Raw genomic sequence first — 18,464 nt, 5'->3', positions numbered from 1 at the left:
AATTTTTCATAAATTTTAGAACATTTTGCCATAGTTTTCTTGTAAATATTAAACTTTCTTGTCTTTGGTGATAATCAAACATAGATATAGACTTAATACTGCCCTAAAATCTAAATCTTTATTTGTCATGAACCATTTAAAAAGAATTCCTAAATCTATAAATTTATCTTTGGTCTATAGATCTATAAGTAACCATATTCAATGTCAACCACTAAGTCTCCCTATTTTCCCGCCTAAATGACAGGAAGTAGATATAAATAGATTTAACATGTGCTTATGGATAAAATTTGCAAGATTACTTCTGTTATTAATTAATTATGGCTTATAGATATCCAGTTTGAAGGTACAGTCATGCATTTTATTTATAAAATATAATAGATTGCAATTAATTGTAAATAAACTTGAATATTCTACGTGAACTAACTGGGTCATGTGATATGTACAGACAGATACTTCAGTTTGAAACCCGACTATCATGCATTAACTATGTCATAATTAAAGATAATATTGGCCATGGTTTAATCAGAGACATATAATATAAGAATTGGGAAATGTATAGTTGTCCATTATACGTAATGAGCCACCATTATGATGTACAAAAAATGTACCTATCGAGTCAAGACACTGATTGTGTACAAAGTATTTGCCGACTTGTCACAGGTCAGTGCTTGGGTGGAGAGTGAAGCCATAAAATAGTTATCTGTGATCATAAAGTTATGAACTCTTAATTATAACACAAAAGAATCATGTTACAAGTGTTAATTACATCGATTAAATCCAATCAACAAGGTTAACCTCATAAGGTAAATCGATCATGTGGTGTAAACAATCTGTGTTGAACTGGTTTGAACTGGTCAAATTTCACCTGGAATTTTATACCGCACGGAAAAGATTTAACAAGTTGTTTAAAACTTTACCGATTTACGATTTTTTAACTGAAAATTTTAGCACCACGGAGAAAAATTATACATCGCGGGCCCGCGGTCCTTTAAGGGCCTGGGGAGAACACTGTCATGTGTACCAAATTTCAAGAATTCAAAGAAAAATTGTATTTCATGGATTTTATGAATTCTGCACACACACAAAATTTGTATTTTGGTTAAACATTTCACCTCAACTCACAAAATCCTTGGTATTTTGAACACCACAAATAATAATGATTCCATGTACATTATATGTCCTTGGAGCTTTTCAAGAAACTGACAGCAAAAGGATAATTTGCCTCTCTTGATTTTGCATCTGTGTAATACAGATTACTAAAATCTTTGGTTCACTTGAGGTTAAGTTTAGACAAGTTTTGCTGAATATTCACATTGGAAAAACATGATTCAAAAGCTGGCAAAAATATTGAAAATATCACCTTCTTCCATGGCTGAAGAGGAAAAGATGCATTATAAATTTCTGAAGAAAAGAGAAAAAAATGTAAAAATCCCCAAAATATATAACGAAAATAATTCCCCCCTTTAATAAAATGATTGTTCTATCTAAACATTGTTATTAATTACCTTCAGGGTTAAGGCAATTTCCAGCAAAACCTTCCTTCATGCCTTTAAAATCTTCATTGTCAAGAAGATTCTGTAGAAACCTGGCTGTTATTTTAGGAAAACTCTGATGAGATAACATCATATATTTCTGTCTCAATATCAAGGCTTTAACAAGTGCTTTGGAGGCATGTTCTAAGTCACTGATGTGAACCTGTGAAAGAAATTTTCATAAAAAAAGACATTTAAAGCGAAGAGTTCACATTTTTTCAAGAAGAAATTTAATTTGTTAATTTATTAATTATTGCAAAAAATACCCCATCATATCTTGATCGCAGCAAATAAAAATATTTGTAAGAAATCTCTAAACACAAACTAAAAAAAAAGAAAGAAAAATCTAAATTGTCTTTTCCTTAACCTCTATAAATATTTGAAAAATGAAACTATAAAAAGACAACAACATCCTGAATTACCACACGGAAATGCATTTTTTGTGACTACCATACATCCCACAATATTCCCGACACAATTGGAAGCAGTACCTCATTTAGAGTGAAGCCAATTGAAATGGTACAGAATGTCCAGTGAGGTGTTGTCCATTTTAAAAAAAGATATTGACATTTCATTACTAACTTTTACTTTGACTTTCCTTTTAATGTCGTCAAACCAATAGTTGTGACATAACATCTTTTTGTTAACCTTTTTGAAAACCCAATATGAACCTTATTTTATGTGCTTCAGCATTTGTTTCCTATCATTAAATTGTCCTGAAGACGCCACTTATGGTGGCAAAACATGTAGACCAGAATAAAGCATTTCCTTGGAGTAATCCAGGATGTCGTTGTCTTTTTATACTTTTATTTTCCTGAGGCTTTAAGACAACTGCAGCATACTTCGGTATCCATCCTGATTACTCTATCAGCTTGTACTGGTAGAAGGTGTTTGTTCTCTCGATGTATAATTGAAAATGGTTAAAAAGTTCTTAAACTGGTATACCTTATGATTTTTTGGGGGTCTTTTTTGTGAAAAGAACCTCTGTGCTTTTACTTTATGAAGAGACAGAATTATGGATATAGGCTTGAATTAGTTGTGAAGCTAAATAAAAAGTAAAGATAAGATGGTAAGGTCCGATTAAGATCTGGATCCCTTTATGTTAACATGGTCATAAATGGAAATTAAATTTGTTTAGGTGTAATACTACCCCACTAGTATCTTCTCCACTAATGTTAATCCTCTGGAAATCAGGTGCCAGGTCATATTCCTCTTTCACTTCTGGAAACTCGGAAAATGTGTCTTCAAAAAATGGAAACTTTGGCGTATTACTATCTCTAGTCTTTGGTTCTTTTGCACTGAAAAAATTAAACAAATTAAGTTTACTGACAACCTGAAATATTTGAATCTTTATAAAACACAGTATGATTTGAAAAAAAACTCAATGATGAAATAGTATTTCTTCTGACATAGTCTTTCAAGTCATTTGTATATTTTTGACGATGAACCGTTGAAAACTATTTTCCAGAGAAAAAACTAATTCAAGCTATAAAAGAATAAAAAAAATACATTTAAGAATTTCATATTTTTCTGTATGAAATTCAACAAGTACATGAAAATAAATGGACTTCAAATACTGATGATTAAAAGATTTTTTTTTATATAAAAATATAATGAACCAGGGCAAACACATATATTCAGTAAAATATTTCATCAAACCTTTTTTCCTGCTTTATTGCTGATTTGCTTCCTACACCAGAGGACATAAAGATCATTTTTAAGAAAATGACAGTGATCAAGTTTTAATCAAGATATATAACCATCCTATACAAGAGTCAATCCATGTAAATACCATATATCTATTGACTTAATGTTGGTTTTTGTTAATTAAGTAATGAACATGCTATTACCAGGCTAATATTCTCTGACTAATCACTTTTATCTAGACATACTACATGAAAGCTTCCTGAATACCTGTTCATAGTACACGTATATAGCTATATTCTAAATTAAGTCCTCTGAAAATTTCCTATACTTCAATTAATGAATCTATCATACTTCAAACAAAATTAATTGGAAATTTGGATTAAATAACTACTACATTTTCATAGTATAAGCTTTGAAATAATTGAAAAACTACATTTTCATAGTATAAGCTTTGAAATAATTGAAAAACTAAATAATAAAACTAAGCATAGTGGAAGGTTGAATATCATTGATCTCTACAAAGTAACTTATCCTTCTTAAAAAAAGAAAAATTCAAAGAAAAATTCTAAGCAATGCATGCAGTTAACCATGTTAACACACTATAGTCCTCATTTATTTTTTTCTGATGAAAACAATAAAATAGTCTCTTCTAAACTGCACTGCTCACCTGGTAGCCAGGTTTTATTTCTTTTACATGTATTTCACAAAAGGTGCATTACAAAAGTGTCAGCTAACATCAAGATTTGATAAGGTATAAGCATTGAAGTCAAACTAGTGACTTATATGGATCTCTCCTCCTATATCTGGCTTCAACAGGGTAGACATTTCAGAAAACCGAAAATGTTATTTAATATTTGCATAAGGGTTCAATGTAGAACTAAGCAAACCCTGGGAGCAACACTGGTAATGTAAAGGAAACTGTAGTAACAACTGTCAGCAATACTGGTTTTGTAAGAGGCACCATAGCATCACACAGAAGTCCTGATTAGTCAGAGACTTAGAAGACATTATATGTTTAATCAGTACAAAGTAAAAATACTTGGCACTAATACTGTAAGCAAACGATTTTTCTCCGCCAAAAGTAAAAAGTGAAATGATAATTGTTGCCAGATGTACAACACATGAAAAGTGATAAACTAATGCTCATTGTAACCTCTAGGACTAATATCTATTGGTCCCGCGTAACCATTACCTTAAGATCATATGCTACTTGACAGGTAGACAACATATGGAATTAATTGATTACTCATATGTTTTCTTGACAGATGGAAAACACATAAAAAGTGATTATCATAAGCTCATATGTGTTACCTTGACAGATGGAAAATACATGAAAAGTGATTACCATAAGCTCATATTTATGTTACCTTGACAGATAAAGCACATGAAAAGTGATTACCCTAAGCTCATATGTTACCTTGACAGATGGAAAACACATGAAAAGTGATTGCCATAAGCTCATATATGTTACCTTGACAGATGGAAAACACATGAAAAGTGATTACCCTAAGCTCATATGTTACCTTGACAGATGGAAAACACATGAAAAGTGATTACCATAAGCTCATATTTATGTTACCTTGACAGATAAAGCACATGAAAAGTGATTACCCTAAGCTCATATGTTACCTGGACAGATGGAAAACACATGAAAAGTGATTGCCATAAGCTCATATATGTTACCTTGACAGATGGAAAACACATGAAAAGTGATTACCCTAAGCTCATATGTTACCTTGACAGATGGAAAACACATGAAAAGTGATTGCCATAAGCTCATATATGTTACCTTGACAGATGGAAAACACATGAAAACTTATTACCATGAGCTCATATATGTTACCTTTGACAAAGCAGATGAGCTGACATAGACTGTGCATATACATAACAGGGCTTATTTGCATATACTTAGTATATATATATATATCTATACAAAGCTTGACTAATTCTGTTTACAAGTTATAAATTATGACAGATTTAGGTACAATCCTACATTATACAATTAGTTCATTGTAATTCACAAAGTACCAATTTTCTAAAATTATATGTCCATTATATAACCATGAATAGGAAAATCAACAGTATTATAATTTTGCTATTGAAGAATGTTTTTTTCTTTACGAAAAGTTGTATATATAATACTCAGGGCAGTAATTCTGAAAAGCTAAAATCTCTATTATATTAATAAATCTTTGAGTCTACCAAGTCACTAATTTGATAGGTTTCAATATGCTGTTATGTTAGTGCTCAATGGCAGGAAACTAGTGAAGTAAAATTTTAGTATTTTTGTTTAAATTCTTTTATCGTTCCATGAAAATTGGTGCAATGGAAGAAAATGAATAAAAGTATAGGTATGTGTGTAAGCTACCTTATATACACATGCTGGGATCTTTGGATTACATGAAAACATGCAGATAATTACCTCTGTGGGAAAGGTGGAAGTTTGAGCTTCAAGTCTGGCCTATTAAGAAAAATAAGGTTAAAATAAACTAATGGTGAAAAGTGGAGTTGCAATTCACATGACCATGTTGAGCTAGCTTCTGTAAGCATTCAGGTCTATTTACTCCAGGGCTGAAAAGGAAACATTATAAAAAGACCTAATGTGTATAGAGTGGTCCTAAATAAAACTTTTTGCTTTAACAGTGTTTATTTCTGTCATTCATTCTAAAGTGTACCAATTAAAATTGATTGAACTAAATTAAACTTACAAATGACAGTGAACCAACGCCTGGTAAATCTTCAGTACGATAAAATCCCTAAAGTGGATACCTCGGGTATGCAGGATTGTTATGATAAAAACACAAAATGTGAAAGCAGTTATAACAACAAAACTTTAGGGATTGCTGCAGTAATTTAATAAGATCAGCATGTTTCGGTGCCTAGGGCATTGTCATCAGAATAAAACAAGAATGTGTCCATAGTACACGGATGCCCTACTCGCACTACCATTTTCTATGTTCAGTGGACCGTGAAATTGGGGTAAAAACTCTAATTTGGCATTAAAATTAGAAAGAACATATTATAGGGAACATGTGTACTAAGTTTCAAGTTGATTGGACTTCAACTTCATCAAAAACTACCTTGACCAAAAACTTTAACCTGAAGCAGGCACTATCATTTTCTATGTTCAGTGGACCATGAAATTGGGGTCAAAACTCTAATTTGGCATGGGGGCCTTGGTGGCCAAGTGGTCTAAGTAGTTCTACTACTGTAATCACTAGCCAGTCAACACTGAAGTTGTGAGTTCGAACCCTGCTCGTGCGGTTGCACTTGACTCCAATCTTAATTGACTAGGATTGTCAGTTTTCCTATCGAAGGTTGGTGGTTTTCTCTGAGCACTCCCGCTTCCTCCACCAATAAAAACTGGCCGCCACGAAATAGCTCAAATGTGGCGCTTAAAAGTGGTGTTAAAACACCAACAATCAATCAATCAATCTAATTTGGCATTAAAATTAGAAGGATCATATCATAGGGAACATTTGTACTAAGTTTCAAGTTGATTGGACTTCAACTTCATCAAAAACTACCCTGACCAAAAACTTTAACCCGAAGCGGGACAGATGGACAGACAGACAGACGGACAGACAGACGAACGAACGGACGGACGCACAGACCGAAAAACATAATGCCCCTAGGTGGGTCATAAAAATACAGAAAATTGCGCCTGAAGTACAAAATCGGGTATGCATAAATTACATCAAAATGTAACCATGGTGAGTATAAATAGACAGTGAAAGTATACATGTATGGAGGTAAACTTGGACAAGAAAGTTGAATAATATGTGAATGTCATTGAAATTAAAATGTTTGTTGATACTATTCTGCCAAAGTCTGTTACTTGCTAATAAAAAAATGAATATGTGTTTGTCATCTTGCATAATGGAACTAAAATATATAATAAGTTATTGTCATGCTGTGTACAGTTTGTGTTTTACCCAAATTTGAATGGCACTTGACTTGCAACTTCGTACCATTTCGACTGGCTTCACTTGGCCAGAGGAACTACTTCCAATCGCGTTGGGAATGCTGTGAAGTGTATGGCTGCTGCTGGGTAGTAAAATGTTTATTTTACAAGTTATAATAAATTATGATGAATCTTAATTGCACAATAGTTCATTTAAAATAAAATCGGGGAATGGTAACAGGTACTGGTTGTTGTATTAAATTAGACTAAGTGACGAATTGAGCAACATGATACTAAGAACTTCTGAAAATTTGCACTTCCCATTGAAATTTATTTCTCTAAGCAGATTTTTACTCTACTATCAGGAAATAGGAATTCTAGAATGCTACCATTGATCATTAGCCTACCAATTTTAAGTATTTATATATATGTATATTTTTTCTTTTAAGAGCTGATAGATTGTTTCTGTCTGTTTATTGCAAATTCAACTTCAATGGATAATAAAATGGATTACATATGTTTTGGTTGCTTCAAGTATCCTAAGTAATGCATATCATTTTCTTTCTTTCAAACCATATGGCATGTGTAATAATACATACATATCAGGATGAGCACGTGTTAATGTGATATGAATATATGAAACTTTGTTACACTGAGATGGTATTATTACTTTCTGAATTATAAAGATTTATACAAATAGTTTACACTGTCAATGACTTTTAATTACCATCCCAATATCATCATTCTGCTACATTTGTTGCAGGTGAAACAAAATTCAAACCAGTTTTATTTACATTGCATTACTTCTAAAATAATTCTAAAATCTTTTGAATTATCTCCCCTGTCTGTCTTTTTTTAAATTAAACAATACTTTTTATTACATGGTATAACCATAATGTGATAAGATTAGAATATCTATGATGGATTAAATAAAATATTTTCACATTTATACAAGATACTACTGTTTTAGTATGTTTGAAGCAGGGAATTTATAAAAACTGGAATAATCTGAAATAAAAATAAAAATTCAGTTTAGTGCTTGTCAATAAACTAACCAAACTAAGTATGGTTATCCATGCAAGCATTGCTTTTAAGGGCCTTCACTTGTTTAACATCGAAGTAATTTAGTAAATTTAAAACTAACTAATATCCCTTAGCCATCCATGGCTAACCCTCAGTCAGGTAAGTTTCTTACTAAAAGTTCTAGATACCAAAATTTTCCTAGTGTAAAATAATTCCTTATTTTGACACTTTTTTGCTTAATTGCTTGATTTGTGATTGATTGCATTCCTCGTATGAAGCAAAACAAATGATTTTACTAGTAAATAATTTAATTTTGGATGTAACGCGTCTTCCGATTGGCTGACGTTGTTTTGTTTATCAGCTCATAGACATAATTTTGTCATGTGACCTTGACGTCATCAACGTTTTTTCATGATTTACTCCGGTTTAAAATGGAATTAAAAAATAAATTATAAGAAATGACTGTAATATTTTTTCTGTCTATTTGAAATAACATAAAAAATGTGGTGCACACTTTAAAATAACCCGCTACACAGGTTATTCAGGGTGCACCACATTTTTGATGTTATTTCTTCATAGACAGAAAAAATATTACAGTCATTCCTTAAATGCATTGTAGCATGCAATATACAACTGGCTTAAGAGAACTTGATAAAAACAAAATTTATTTCTGTGGCCTTTAATACTGTTATAACCTTGCATACTTACAAGTTAAATCATAGTATATTTACTTACACACCTTTGTTAACATACCACTTCAGGTATTTACTACATGTCTGTGATTAACTACAGTGTACTTGGTCACTGTTCTCTTGAGTTAACAATTAGAAGAAAACTGTAACAGTATTACTGATGATCATGAGGTACACTAATGATGCATAGTCTTGTCTTACAATGAATGTGTCATTAGCATATTTTGCACACAATTTTTGACTAAATTGTGCAATACCCTTTTCATTTCCTTTTTTAATATTTTTCCTTATTACATGTATTTTATAAGTAAATTAAAATTCTTGTCTTTTTCCTTACTTCTCCTTGCTTAAATTTTTTTGGTTCTCAAACCAAGGATTTGTATAGTAACTTACTAGGGAAATCCTTGCTCAACTTAACATAATAAAGACAAAAACTTATGACATTTCTGTTTGCAACAGGTCAATTAACATGAGGCAGGTTTAAACTACATGGACTTCTTTTTATCCTGATCAGTGGGAAAAGATAAAATACAAAGTGGAACATACAATCTAAGACAGTTTTGAAAAGCTATTGTCATAACATTGATTCATAACCCTTGAGTAACAATATGTCTCTTTGTAGATAGATGCCAATGAATGATTAAAATTGATTTGACCCAATGGGCCCCAATCGCTTCAAGAGAGGCTGGTTAAAACAAGTAAAACTGTGAGCTACTGCTCACTGATGATACCCCCGCCGAAATATTTTGGTAAACAGGAAGTTGTTAAGTGATGAATCTGAAAAGGCATCACACAGTGTAACTTACTTATATAAACCCTGAAACCAAATTTCAGAAATCCTTGTCAAGTAGTTCCTGAGAAAAATGTGACGAAAATTTTCAACTTGGCTATCATGTGTAAAATAATACAAGAGTTGGGTAAACAGGAAGTTGTTGAGTGATGAATCTGATAAAGCATCACACCGTGTAACTTACTTATATAAACCCTGAAACCAAATTTTAGAAATCCTTGTCAAGTAGTTCCTGAGAAAAATGCAACGAAATTATTCATGGGACGGACGGACTGACGGATAGACTGACGAATGGACTGACAGATGGGCTGACGGAAGGACAAACAGAGGTTAAACATCATACCCCCCCTCCCCCTTTTTTAAAGCGGGGGAATCCTTGTCAGGTAGTTCATGAGAAAAATGCGACGAAAATATTCATGGGACGGACGAACTGACGGATGGACTGACGGAAGGACAGACAGAGGTAAAACAGTATACCCCCCCTTTTTTAAAGCGGGGGTATAACTATACAAACACATGTCTAATAGAAACAATCGCAAGTTTCAGATTAGCATTACTTTCTCATTCTATTACAAAACATTACTTTCTCCTTATATTCCCTCAAGAAAATGCTTAAACTAATGTAATTTTTGGATAGATTTTGGAATATAAGGGTCAAACAAAAATATTTGAAAGAGAAAAAGTAAAGTAAAAAGAATTTTAACTTACCAAGGCATCATAAAGATAAAACAATTAATTAGGCAAATGTGTTTAGTATTTAAATTGTTATGCTTGCATCTGATTAATTTGCAAAACTAATAAAGTGTCTGCAAAAGATTTACTATTTTTACAAGTCTTTGTAAAAATTAACTCACTTGAGAGTTAGTATTAAGGATAACTTGGTTATTGTATTCATCTTTTCCACAGAGATCCAAAGAGGTGAAGAAAATTATCTAGCCAAATGTCCTTTGGTTTTTTGTGTCATTTACATTTATTTGCTATTTCCCTACTATATATATATATATATATATATATATATATATATATATATATATCCCACATCTCCTTTTATCAATATTTGCAATACACTTTAACAAAAGGTGTCCAAGATGTTACAGGCATAATTACAAAAAATGTACTTGTGGTTTTTCTTTTCAAGAACTATATGTAAAATTATTGAATTTTTAAAGTCATTCAATTTGTGTTCTATTTTTTGGTAGAATTTCCTTCTTTTTTTCTTTTGCACACTTGATTAAAATATGCAGAGTGTATTCACAAAATGGATGCATCTACCCTTGGATGCACTGGTGAGTGGTCGTTCAATGTCCAAACATTTAACCAGCACAGAAAAAATAAGGACATAATATATCAAGTGACTAACAAGTGACTTACAAGTCTTAATGGTGTTATTTCATTTTTCAGCCATATGCAGTACATATATGGAATAAGTTACTAAGTTCATGCAAATGACAATTTACAATCAATATAACCCTGTTTGACTTTAATTTATGATTTCAAAAAGGATAAACTTTCATTCAATAATAAAAATTAGGGTAAATTAATAGTGATTTTTGTAATTAAAATAAATTGCTTCGCTGAGCGCAGCTGGATACGACCACAGATGTCCAAACCTGAAAAGTTGAGGCCAAAATGGACACAATATTCACGCTTGATACAGGTCTGAATTTGGATTGTAATTAAATTTTTGACACATAATAGGTTTCTGACACAGAATAACTGTAGTCAAAGAACTTCAAATTGGTTATATGATTTGAATTTATATTCAATTTTTTGCTTTTGTGCAATACACTATGCGAATTGACCCCCCCTCCCCCCCAAAAAAAAAATTTTACCCCGTTTTTTAGCGTTTGTGCAATACACTATGCTGTTGAATATTAACCCCCAAAAAAAATATTTGAAGAAATTTTCTTTTAATTTCTGGAATCTGAAATGAGAAAAATTGTCCCCTTCCAATTTTTTCCACCTCCCCCTTTTCCCTTATTCAAAAAAATAATTCTTTCCCTCAAGTTATGGTCAGTATCTCAGACAATCATCATTTCTTAATACATAATTTACAAGCAGTGTAAGGGAGGTAATCAAACATTGTTATTTAAATTGATTTTGATTTGGATTACCTCCCTTACACTGCTTTTTAATTGTCTCAATTGTCCTTTAACCAGAAAAACCCTTGTTTTTCCCTCTTTTTTGCCCCTAATTCCTAAATGGTTTGAGCCATTACCCCCCAAAGTCAACCCTAACCATTCCTTTGTAGTATGAAACTTGTGGTATAATTTCAGAAAGATTCATACACTTTAACATAAGTTATTGTCTGGAAACTACAAAAATGCTTATTTGGGCCCTTTTTTTGGCCCCTAATTTTTGCGGTCGTATACAAATTTGTCCATATAAAATTCAAGCAACTCAATTCATGAATATGTTTATGAAATAAACTTTTTGTCCTGTTACATACATTATCATTATGGATTGGTTTATAATGTCCAGTGGCAAATATCAAATGCATATCAGGATGAGAACATGTTAATGGGATATGAATGTTGTACTTAGAGAATGAAAGTCGCTGAGCCAAAATTTAAAGTTCTATTTCACACGGTAACCTATTGCAGGAAGACATATCATCCTACCCATACATATAGTTCTGACTCTATGCCAACCAGTATTTGCCCTTGCTCATAAATGCTAGGCGCTTAGATAAGAGCAGCAAATACAAATTTTAGAAACTTAAGTAATTGCCAAGGGTAAACAAATCACCTCCCGCACTCAAGGCAAGCAGGGTACCACAAGACCACCGAGGCTGTTAAATACATGTATCAATTTGAAATTCACAAATAAAAGATAAACAATTAGATCTTTATTAATTCTAGTGCAATGCGACCTGACCAAATTACACATGTTTGTTACTCTGCTCTGTTCACTAACTAAGTAAGTTATAAGCATCCCATATTCAAAGCCTGTTAAAAAATCTGTATGCAGTTTACTACAGTGAATATTCCCAACATGTTCATACAGAAAATGTGTCTCAAAAAAAATTTCTGCAGTTTTTATCATAAAAAGCTCTAAAGAAACAAAGTTAAATTGCATTGATTTTTTATAAAATTGAATTTAATTTTTTTTACATTTTCAAGAATTTTCACTGTGTTTCAGCACACAGATGAATATATACATACGCTTACATGTACCATAGATATATGTGCTTTACTTAACCTACATGTAACAATAAAAACTGAAACAAAAGAACATTACAATATTTTTAAAAACAATATTATCATGCACAACATGAACATTCCCTGAAACTCACTTTTCTTCGGCTATCTGCTCCAAAGATCCTGTTGGTCTGAAAATAGTTATCTGATTGTGATCAAATGAGATGAAACCTCTAAAAATGGTCTTCTGTTCAAAACAAACACTTCTTGAGTCTAAAAAACCAATATGTACGTTTCTGCTAATCTAACCGACTCTTAACTGAACTTTCTCTGAAGTTTTTTCTTGCCATATTTTAACAAGTGCATTGAATATCTGAATGTTTCTACTATAATCATGGTAGAAAGTAGTTCAAAAGTTTTGGACATATAAATTCCTTGCTTATTGCATGTACTAATTATCTTCAATCAATTATTTTTTCAGCATCTATTGTAACAAAAAAAAGAGTAAACAGTGGAAAAAATTTTCAATTTCAACCATGTCAACAACAAACAGTTAAAAAAAGTCAATTCAATGATAAATTATTTCTTACCTGCTCCAACTTATAAACAAACAAAAATGAAATTATGATTTATGCCTATGGTCAACTATGTCAATGATATAAGTATAGTGTTATCATGGTTATAAAGGGAATAAGTCACACAATGCAAATAATTGAAGATGATTAAGCAAGGCCCAATAAAAATTTGAAGCAAGAGAATAAAATTACAAAATTTCCTTGACTAAAACTCATACTCTAGCATTATCAAATCTAGCCTTCTATTAGACTGCATTGCGATTCTAATTTATTTTAATTTTTGTTTTGTTAGGTTGTTGTCTCATAAAATATAAATATCCTAAATCTACTATCATTCATGTTTAAAAGACTTGTTCACAAATAAACGGATTTATAGGTCTTTCTAAACAGAACTAATATTATATTTGAGTACATGTATTTATAAAGACATATACTTTTGACATTTGGCTGTATGTTCCTTATTATTAAGATGTTGGGACTTATAATTAGCAATTAATAAATTCTGGTTGAGTCAATTACAATCATGCATGCATAAAGCCACAAAAAAATCCCTCCATTTTTTGTATAATTATTCATTATAAATTCTAGTAAAAAAATTTGATTTGACCAATTTTAGGCAATATATATGATATCAGTACCTCTATCACAAAAGTCTTTTAGTAATGCAAATAATTAAATATGATCACAGAAATCTGTTATGCCACTGCAAACATGCACATATGGAACCATTTCAAATATCTAGATCAAAACACTATAATCCTAATAATAGACTTACAAAATAATTGCTTCATCAAAGGAATTCCCAGTCGTTTTCTTGCAAATTTGAAGGTTATTGAAATATAATCAGGTAAAAAATATATCTGCAGAGATCATCTCAAAAGTTTGTATTCAACCAAGGATTTGTATAGTAAGTACTATACATGTATATATACAAATCCTTGGTTCAACTTAAAACACCTGATTTTGACGAAATGTTAGTAAATATTTAGTATTACAAACTACTGCAAATTCATTCAGCACTGAGTCACTTTAAATAACTACATTTTGTAAACAACCCATATATTCACCTTGTACTCAGTTGTCTCTCAAAATAATTCTTGCTTTCATTTTCTTCTATCGGATATTCGTCTATCTCATACGGTGCTGAGCTTTTATAATGAAGTTCTGGTCCATCTGTTTTTCTCCTTAACATAGACTCAGCAATTTCTTGAAATTTATCATCTGTAGGGTTGTGGATATGTTTAGGGAACTTTAACTTAGCAGGTGCAAATGTAGGTGAAGTCAGCCCTTCTGAAAACATATTTTACATGTTTTAATTCCCACATTTGTTGAAATATTGTCATTGTTTATCTACAACATATTTTCAATAAAAAAAAACTGTCAATATACTGTCATACTGTTTACAGTTTCTATGAATTCAACTCGTGTTATGTCAGTACATACTGACCTTTGAGATATGGGGATATAAAACCTGAAGCCTGATGCTATATTAAATGTGTCATTTCCAGTTCTAAAGACTTAATAAACAGCTGCACCACAAGTGCATGATAAGCTCGTCGTCTTGTGTGTGAGGTTTTATGCAAAAATCATAAATCGTTTCTGAGATACGGCGCGACATGTGAAAACCCCCCCATTTTTTATAAAAAAATCAATAACTCTAAAATGAAATTTTGAATCATCACCAAAAAGTATACAGATCTTTAGATTAATATAATTAAGAAGTGTGTAAAGTTTTAAGCAATAATCATATATTGTTTTTAAGATACGGTGCGACATGTGAACCCCCCCCCCCCCTCTTTTTTTACAAAAAAACTCAATAACTCTAAAATAAAATTTTGAATCATCACCAAAAAGTATACAGATCATTTAAAATTAGATTAATATAACTAAGAAGTGTGTAAAGTTTTAAGCAATAATCATAAATGGTTTTTGAGATACGGCGCGACATGTGAAAAAAACACCCCCCTGTTTTAGTTACAAAGTCCCGTAACTCAAAATGTTTTAATCTCATTTCACCAAAAAGTATACAAATCGTTTGACCATCATAAGAAACAACTATGTTAAGTTTCATGAAATTTGGATAAAGTCGTTCTCAAGTAACGGTGTGACATGTGGACGCCGGATAGACAGACAGACGCCCAACATTTGTATACCATAATACGTCCCGTCAAAATTTTGACGGGCGTATAAAAACAACTGAACTCAAATTTGCACCAATTGACTTAAAAACATTTGAAATGAACAGCTGCGCCATGAGTGCATGCTACACCCGTCGCATTTTCTAAGAATAATGTTCAATAACTTCTCAATGTCATATCAGAAATTTATGAATAATTAAAGGGAGGTTACCTTAATAGATATAAACCAGGCACCGAAGTTTAATGAAAACTGCTCAAAGCACTGTAAAGGTATTGTCTGAAAACTAGAAAATCACCCCTTTTTTATGAATAAAATCCCATAACTAGGAAATGTAAAATCTAAAATCTATAAAAATCGAAAGGGAGCTTACGTCAATAGATATAAACAATTCACCAAAGTTTCATGAGAACTGCTGATAGCATTTTTGAGTTATTGTCCGAAAACTGGAAAATCCCGCTTTTTTTAATGAATAAAACCCCATAACTCGGAAACATAAAATCTAAAATTTATTAAAATCGAAAGGGAGCTCATGTTAATAGATATAAATAATTCACCAAATTTCGTGCAAATTGGTAAAAGTAATTTTGAGTTATTGTCCGAAAACTGGAAAATCCCCCTTTTTTTAATGAATAAAACCCCATAACCATGATAACTCGGAAACGTAAAATCAAAAATTTGTAAAAAATGAAAGGGAGCTCACGTCAATAGATATAAACAATTCACCAAAGTTTCATGCAAATTGGTTAAAGCGTTTTTGAGTTAATGTCCGACATGTTGACGATGAATGGACGGACAGAGGTATACCATAATACGTCCCTTAAACGGGCGTTTAAAAACAAACAGTTTTGGTCGGAGACAATGATAAATTATGGTAAAAGTTTTAATTTACTTTCATGGCAGTCAAATTTGAACTGGTGTACAAATGTATACATTAGCATGATAAAACATGGTCAATGGTCATAAGATTTTATAAAAAAACATCTACATTTTTTGTAAATCATAAGCAAGAGTGCACTCACCTGCTTTTCTTATCATGGTTGAATTTCATACCATACACCTAATATACATGATATAGTTAGCCTATTGCTTATATTATCTGAGAAACAGACCTCACCACGAAAATTGAATATTGACCATAAAAATGAGGTCAAGGCCTACTAGGTCAGACAAATTCTGCCAGACAAAATGAACACCATGAAGTTGCATGTATTTCATACACGAAGATACATTGACATAGTTGACCGTTTGTGTTTAAATAGTATATGAGAAACAGACCAAACCACAAAAACTAATCATTGACCAATGAACCATGATGATGAAAATGAGGTCAAGGTCAGATGAATGTGCCGAACAGATGTGTACACTTTAATATCATTCCATTCAACAAATATAGTGACCTTATCGCTAAGACCAAACCGGAAAAACTTTTAAACAGTAATACTGTCTTATGAACCTTGAAAAAAAAGGTCAAGGTCAGATGAAACCTTCCATTCAAACATATATGTACACCTTACAATCATTCCACATTATCATACCACATATACTTGACCTAGCTATTGCTTATAGTATTTGAGAAACAGACTAAACAACAAAAACTTAACATTAACCAATGAACCATGAAAACAAGGTCAAAGTCATATGAAACCTGTCAGTTGGACATTCCACACACCAAATACAGTTGACCTACAAGCATAGCTAATAGTATATATATATATATGAGACACAGACGACAAAGAAAACTTAACCTTGATCACTGATCCATGAAATGAAGTCAAGGTCAGATGAACCCTGTCTGACGAACATGTAGACCTTGCAAGGAGCCCATATCCCATTGTATACCATTGTATATATAGATATCTTTTTACTCATAATAAGTCATGTAAGTGAGTACTTCACATGACAAAATTTTTTTTTTTAATTTTTCAAGAGGTCAATTGTTGAACCATGAAAATTAGGTCAAGTACAATGGACAAATGAAAGACAGAAACTTCATAACATTTAATCTGCATACAAGGTATGGACCATCAGGTCTTGTTCATTCTGAAATATAAAGCGTTATACAAATATTTTAAACATTCTGATTGTGATCCCTATGCAGTCTTTACAGCAAACTTTTTGGACCACAGGGCCACACCCCATTTTTCAGAATTTATTGTTTAAATTCTATAGGCCTGTAAGAATAAATTTCACAGGCCCACCAGGAAGGTAACAAGCCTCAGGCTTCGGAGCATCTGATTGACGAAATGTATGATGGCATGTATACATGTTTGGACTCAGTTCTTAATATCTGGCTTGTGGTGCTTTGATTCTTCCCACTGTTTTATTATTTTCAGTAAACAGGTAAAGATATTGTACATTTGTACATGTATATCAGTAAAATTCAATCCATGCAGTATAAAATTCCAAGGGGAATTTAAGATACACTTTGATTGTTTACAGCTGCATGTGATCAATTTACCTGGTGGGGTTAACCTGTTGTTGATTTGAATTTGATGAAGTCCATTAATTAACACTTGGGAAATGTCAATAAGGATAGAAATGTGATACACCATGTACAACATGACAGAAAGTCGGGTGACATGCACAATGTATCTCAATCTATAATCTGGCTTCAGTAGTGGCATCAATGTTTACAGTAGTGCTGGGATGTAAAACACAACAAGATTCCAATTTCTATTTAATAATGGACTGCCCTGAGTTGACCTGGAATCATTTGGGGGAAAACTTGTCATAAGACAATTGTGAAGTAAAGATACAATGCTTTCTGACGCTTTCAGTGAAAATGCACCAACATGACCAATCAGAAGATCTATGTATTGGGATAGCATATTAAGTCCCAGCGTGGTATATAAAAACGCTGCATGTACATGTAGCCTCAGTATTAATGTGGCAGATACATCATGAATTTTTCTCATTTTTGTGTGATTGTTTCCTCGTATTATCATGTTGATTATGTGTTTTTGTGCTATTAAGAACTCATTGTGACGTCACAATTTCCGTTGAAAAAGCAAGCATAGTAAGA

At 32.0% G+C, this 18,464-nt stretch overlaps 1 protein-coding gene across 7 annotated transcripts in view; it reads right to left on the bottom strand.

The window, feature by feature from the left end:
• Positions 1–18,464, bottom strand: part of LOC127701458 (AMP deaminase 2-like) — a 44,494-nt gene that overhangs the window by 25,566 nt on the left and 464 nt on the right. For 4 of the 7 annotated variants that reach the window (XM_052205322.1, XM_052205321.1, XM_052205323.1 and 1 more), the window contains exons 2-6: positions 14,371–14,593; positions 12,884–12,919; positions 5,602–5,640; positions 2,683–2,830; positions 1,506–1,695 (exon numbers count right to left, since the gene is read on the bottom strand). In XM_052205322.1, the coding sequence (XP_052061282.1) occupies positions 1,506–1,695; positions 2,683–2,830; positions 5,602–5,640; positions 12,884–12,919; positions 14,371–14,593 (636 nt within the window). Of the gene's footprint in view, positions 1–1,360; positions 1,373–1,505; positions 1,696–2,682; positions 2,831–5,601; positions 5,641–12,883; positions 12,920–14,370; positions 14,594–18,464 lie in introns of all 7 variants that reach the window. The other 3 variants (XM_052205325.1, XM_052205324.1, XM_052205327.1) reach the window with 3 other exon arrangements.

Source organism: Mytilus californianus, unplaced genomic scaffold (genome assembly GCF_021869535.1).
Source record: "Mytilus californianus isolate M0D057914Y unplaced genomic scaffold, xbMytCali1.0.p SCAF_5, whole genome shotgun sequence".
Taxonomy (NCBI): Eukaryota; Metazoa; Mollusca; class Bivalvia; order Mytilida; family Mytilidae; genus Mytilus; species Mytilus californianus.
Note: the sequence above shows the minus strand (reverse complement) of the source record. Positions and strands in the feature narration are given on the sequence as shown.